A 6,275-nucleotide genomic window follows, 5' to 3' on the forward strand; every position below is an offset into this window, starting at 1 on the left:
AGGACTTGTTTATATTTAGCAGGACAGCCCCTGTGGACAAAGCACAGAGTTCAGAGGCTCTCTTCCGGCTACTTGTCATCAGGGCAGGAACATAAGTGACAGCTCCTGAGAACCAGGTTGCACTCGAGCGGGTATTCAGTATGATGTAATTGTATTATACAATGATGTCAGAAATAACCTAAAATTTGACATTTATTTTTCTGACACAAACTGCTGCTTGCTCGGTGTCGGTATGATGTCACCGACAGCCACATTATACCCTTGGGTCATGAAACACATCCTTGGGGTCCTGCACTTGCCTGCTGCTGCCTGAACATCTTGCGTGTCCATGTTTTCACACCGTATGCGGTTCTGCCTTACATGAAATTCAAACTGTTTTTTAAAACCACACAAACATATAAATAAGTACACCCAACGTCTGTGTGACAATCCTCTTCACAGAAACACTTCACTTTGAACAGGGCTGTTTCTGGAAACCGATGATTAATGAAATGAACATGCAACACTACTGTGTTTGCAACATTGTTCCTCGGGTGAGCATCCTGTGCGATGAAAAAAGCAATATCGAAAAAGTCAAAACTGCCATCATTAGTGACATTTTCCAGTCTATCGAACAAGATTGATATGGGGATATCAGCTTACTGTACACTAACTTTTATGGATGTAAATGGCAGCTCATTTCTCTAGTTCACAGAAACAATGTGCTCCACTTTCCATTCTTCCTCTTTCATTGTCCACCAGGGGGAGAGAGTGTATCACTTGGTGTTTTTAACCCTCTAGTATTCTCTGAGGGGGGTACTGTCTTTTAATCACATTAACCCTGCATGTTCTATGAACAGCATCTGTTAGAAGTTCATGACAGAATGCATTAATGTAATCATTTTATGTGTTTCATGGAAGAAAATACAGTTTTAGAGATTTTCATTGTAATACACACTTTCTTGAAGCACCTGTTAGTAAGAGGTTAAGATGTATATGGTAATTTATGGTAATTTATCACCGCTACATGTTTTTGTAGGAAAACCCGTGGCATTTACTTTCAGCTTTATAAACAATCCATAGTGACGCGTGCATTTTTCATTAATAATAGCTACGTTGACTCATTGTAGGGGACGCCGTTGTGAAAGGTGTGTGTAGTATTTCCCCTGAATTGTTCGAATAGCGCACTTTAATTAAAACACTACTGTGATCGTCGTAAATCTGCTCATATGACACCGTACGAATGTATTATTTGATTTTCAGTGTTATTTCATTTTATTTATTATTACACGTATTATTTTATTTTTTACAGTAATGTGCAACCTTTCTATTCAGCATTAAATCAGCTACAATGCAGGAGTTCTTAGAATTCCAAGTAGAAGTGTAGGTTTTCGTGTAGTTTCAAGTACATTTTTTCCTTGTCATTTTTTCACTCATAAAAATTTCATGCGTATATCTTTTAATTCTTTTTTTTCTTTCTTTGAAATATTCGCACACACTGTTACTGTTTTGTCTGTGTGTGTGTTGGTCAGTATATGGCTGGCCAACACACAAAGAAAGAAAGAAAGATGAAAAGTACGACATTTCAAATATTTCTTGTGAAGTAAATGCAATGATGAAGCTCTGCTGAAGCCGCAGCGTCATGAGGCAGTGCGTGCGTGCGTGCGTGCGTGTGTGTCCACCTGTCGGAGTGTGTTCAGTTTCAGTTTCAGTTTCAGCAGGTGAGGAAGCCAGGGGGGTTCGCCAAGTAGTACGAGGGAGTACACAAATCAAATGGACTTTTCCACACACACACACACGCACACGCACACGCACACGCACACACACCTTGACAAGGATGCGCGCTGTTTCGTACAATAACAGTTTGAAGGAAGCAACCCCTCCGCCTCCAGGGCTCTCCGCCAGCGATCCCTCCTTCGTTCCTGCATGACATGTGTGCGCGAGGACTCGGACCCGTTCCGCGCTGCGCCCCATTGCCGCGTGACGGCCCGTGCGATGGACGCTCCTGACTTCAAAGACGTGGAGGCGAAGCTGGGCCGTCGCGTGCCCGCCGCCCTCGCGCGCTCCATCGCCGAGGACACAGTGGACGCGCGGCACGGAGCGGAGCAGCACGTGGACACTGCAGGGGGGCTGCGCTCCAAGATGCTCTTCCTCAGGAGGGAAATGGTGAAGTACCGCGTCGGCCCGCGCATTTTACCGCGTCAGTCCGCGCGCAGCGAGCAGGCGGATTCAATGATAAAGCGATCGACGCACCGCCCGACGGCACTGACTGTGTGTTTAACTGCGACTTGGACTTGTCCTCGCCTTTGCCTGCCTGGTATTTGCCGGTCTCCTTGTTTGCTGCTCATTCACATGATCTTGCTACTTAAATTTACGAAAGCCATGATGAAAAAAATCGGCAAGTGACAGGTTTCGAAAGTTTGACAGTCAGTCAGTGTTGCTAAATTCTGGAACAATAACCGAACTCAACATATCACCAAAGGTTATAAACACACAAATTTCTCATCTGAGTTGCTTCAGTGCCCTAAGATAGTGTGTAACAGCAGTAAAGGTCCTTCAATCCGGCCAGAAAGGGATCTTTGCTCTTTTCCTGAGTGATGCCAGTGTTGGTTTAACTTAAGTTACACCTCCTAGAATAAAAGAGGTGAGATGTCATCTAACCGAATATCTTTTGGCTAAAGATAACCAATATATGAACATGGGGTGGTTTAGGGCTCATTAGAAAGACAAGTCACTTCATATCATTTATATGTACATCTATTCATTTATCTGACACTTTTCTCGCACAATGATTATTTACTAGTGTTTGCGTGACACCTTTACCCAAGGTGCCTAGCAGTGTAACATACATTGCACTGAACTGCCGGCAGTCATTCTCAATTTATACAACATAACAGTGTAAATGCACTCATTTTCTTACACACAATAAACAATTCAGAGTCACCATTGTCCTCAAAACACATGTCTTTAGACTGTGAGGAGAACCCCATATGAACACGGAGAGAAGATGCAAACTGCACACAGACTGAGCTGGATTTCAACCCATGTCCAAACGCACAGTCAATGAGCTGTGAGGCAGCAACAACATGTGACACACCATCATGCCACCACAAGGTTCTAAAACAGTCGGAAAAAAAGTTATTAGTAATGTCTGATATTATTTGCAGATACCATTCAGTTTAATACGGCAGACACTCGAGATACATGGTGATTGTGCAGTTATTGCTATTTTATTATTTACCTGGATGCAGGAAGCACCAAGATGTCAATCAGTCTCCGTGGCTCCATCCACCAGCTGTGATTTTCAGAGCCTCATTTTATGGTTGCCCACTTGCTCCTGCTCCCTTCTACACATGTAAAGCCATGAAAAGTGTACATAATGTAAGGGATATTTTATGCATGTCAGCATTTATAATTACATCTGCAAAATGTTTCAAATAACCAGAGAAATGCCTTATTTCTTGGTTTTTCGATGCGTTAAGCAAATAGTTCAGGTTCTTTTACCCATTTTTATGGTTTCAAATGTAAAAGCTGCAGGCTACTCATTGAGCACATGCTGACTATACTGTATAGTTAGTATAGTGAGTGGCTCTGTTGGGCTCGTTGTCATTAACCTAAAGCTTCAGTAAATTTTATTTCCTCTTGTTGACCACTTGGTTTAATAAATGAATGAGTGTATATCTGGCACATTTTTTTACACAACTCAAAACTGAGATTTGAAATGCAGCTAATGAAAAAGAAACTGGCAGCAGAAGGGTCACACACTTTAGGTCTGTGTATTTAGGAATAACTGAATCCGTGTGCTTCTACGGTACCGCATTGTCTTTTCAGATAATGTTGGAATACTGTAGATTTTCAGTGTAATTCACCGCATTTAATTGCCTCAAGTCAGGAACATGCTGCGTGTTCGTATGGTCAAAGGTGACAAAGTCTTGCCTTGAAGTTTAGTCTGTTCAAGATTTCACAAGTGTTAATTATTGTCCACATACAGTATATTGTCCTTACATGTTGGTTGGTTGCTGATGACTAAATCTGTAACTACTTTAAAGGAACGACAGTGTCCACTGTGTAGTAATTGTGCCCTTGGACTCAAACTGTCAATTATCTAGCATTCATTACCAATTAAATGCCTACTGGAGGCAAGTGTCAAGTGTCAGCAAGCTATAGAGAAAGCCATTAATTGGGAATATAATGTCTCTTTCATTTTGTGAACAGGGCATTTATTCAGTTTCCTGATGACTCTATCATGCATAATGAAATGCAATGGTCTTAACAGAAATATTGAATCCATAGCTACTATTCTAAGTATAAATGGGACATTTGTACAAATTATAACATGAAAAAAAGTGCTTTAATGATTTCCTCAGTAGAACTGGGTTCTGAAAACTCGTGTTCTGTCGTTATAGTGCTGCTTTTCAGAAACGAAACCAGATTGGATCACAAGTTTTTAGCAGATTTTTTTTTTTTTTTTTGATCCGAAGTGACTTACATTAATAATTAGAAAGTGAAAAATCAAGTTAATTTGTTTTTTCGAGATGTATGCCTGTATATGTTGCTACAGTAACAAGCCAAGCTCCAGCAACAAGCACCTTCTTGATCACAGGCCAAAGTGCTTTGTATGCTCTGAAAAAATATTATAAAAAAAACAACATTTCCATTGTGAAACACATTAATAGGACTATTAATAACAAAACAAGCACGTGTTACAAATGAATTAAGTCTGGAATTATTTAACTGTTAAAGCAAATGTCAGCGCATTGCTTGGCACTTGGTCTTCAGTAGTCTTGATGGCCTTATACTGAGCTTTTTACCGAATCAAAACATGGCTCCCCCTAGCATTGCTGCAATTCACCTTGTATGCACCCTTTGAGGGTGTACCTAATTGCATAAAACCAAATAAGTTCCATCGCTGATGTATCATTTTGTGTAGGAAAACCTCAGAGCCATTGACGTCAGACTCATGCAGCAATTCCTGTCCATCAATGAGGGCATTGAGTCCATAAAGTGGGTGATGGAGGAGAGGAGCTGCCTTGCCAGCAGGGACGGCAGCCTGGCTGGAAGCCTCTACAGCCTGTTGGAGAGTCCGGATACTTCCCCCAGGGGCAGTCGCAGCAGCCTGCTGGGAGCCAGTGACGGAGCTGATGGTTTCTCAGTCGGCAGCTTTCTGGACACCTTGGCTGATGAGCACCTAGGTCAGGCTGTGCTGACAGACATAGACAGCTCCTCGCACCAACCCACAGCAGAGGACTTCTCAGATAAACCTCCTGTGAGCTGGAATGTGGACCCGAATGAATACCATTCTTTAAGATAAAGGATCCCTGTAGTTACTGGTGCTTTTACTTCTTGCTGCTCTCTGTGTTTAGGTGATGACATTGTCCCTGGAGAGGATTCAATAAGATGCTAAAGGGCTGAATGTCAAGTCTTCACTCTAAATATAAAATATTATAAACATAATTTTTTAAATTAAATGTATGATATCTTTACTATTGTCATTAAATGCACAAAGGACCCGTAACTAAAGTCCCAATGAATCGTGAATAATATTAAAGATATTAGTGGATGATGAAATAATCTTAAAAACCAATACAGAGTCTTCAGTGTGATTTTCTTAGGGTATTAAATGAAAAAGCCCTGAATCGCATATTGTTTTAAACTGTAACATGAAGAGTATTCTTGTTTAACTTTATACTAGTCTAGCAAGTGTTGCACACATTCTCCTAAAACCTAGGCAGACTGGTGAATTTACTTCCCTTCTCATTTAATCATGATTGTGGTTTTGTCAAAAATATTGATCCTCTGGTGATTAAATTGTATGTCACTGAGAGCAGTTTCTTTCATCAAAATGTGCACACAGTTATGTTGCTGAGCAGTCAGAAGTACTGTATATTTAAATCTACTTTGCTGTCATTATGCCATGTATCAAACTTTATTTAAGGAATAAAAGTCTCCTCAATCCACGGTGTCAGCCTTATGTTTCTGGCATATGAGACTTTTACTTTCAGATCAAGCTGATTTCTATGGACATCTGTCTGATGATGTTCAGGAAGGTGACTTTAACAGGAGTTAAGGGATTCTGATCTTACTTTCATTTAAAGTAAGGAGAAAGAGGAAAAAAATTGCTCCTTTTCCATGTATGTGTAATGAATTCTTGAAACTAAATCTTTACTGAAGGGAAACATGTAAGACATAGCATGGTATTTACAGTACTCAGCTGTCTCACTGAGCATTGTGTCAACACATTAACTCTCGCAAAGTTTTGCATGTTATCTGCCTGAATAATTGACTGAAATGTGTGG

At 40.7% G+C, this 6,275-nt stretch overlaps 1 protein-coding gene across 1 annotated transcript; it reads left to right on the forward strand.

Moving 5' to 3' along the window:
* The first annotated feature begins 1,696 nt into the window (after positions 1-1,696).
* Positions 1,697-5,921, forward strand: LOC108925710 (leucine rich adaptor protein 1-like). Its single transcript, XM_018737873.2, has 2 exons — positions 1,697-2,145; positions 4,910-5,921. The coding sequence occupies exons 1-2, from the start codon at positions 1,906-1,908 to the stop codon at positions 5,288-5,290; spliced, it is 621 nt and encodes a 206-aa protein (XP_018593389.1). The 5' UTR covers positions 1,697-1,905; the 3' UTR covers positions 5,291-5,921.
* Positions 5,922-6,275: the final 354 nt, after the last annotated feature.

The sequence above is a fragment of the Scleropages formosus genome, chromosome 16, assembly GCF_900964775.1.
Source record: "Scleropages formosus chromosome 16, fSclFor1.1, whole genome shotgun sequence".
Taxonomy (NCBI): Eukaryota; Metazoa; Chordata; class Actinopteri; order Osteoglossiformes; family Osteoglossidae; genus Scleropages; species Scleropages formosus.

What these genes read in the sequence shown, in the direction of transcription:
- LOC108925710 (XM_018737873.2), top strand. Translation starts at nt 1,906, where the DNA reads ATGACATGTGTGCGCGAGGACTCGGACCCGTTCCGCGCTGCGCCCCAT. An exon ending in TCTTCCTCAGGAGGGAAATG is followed by an intron (nt 2,146 to 4,909) that starts GTGAAGTACCGC and finishes CATTTTGTGTAG; the next exon opens with GAAAACCTCAGAGCCATTGA.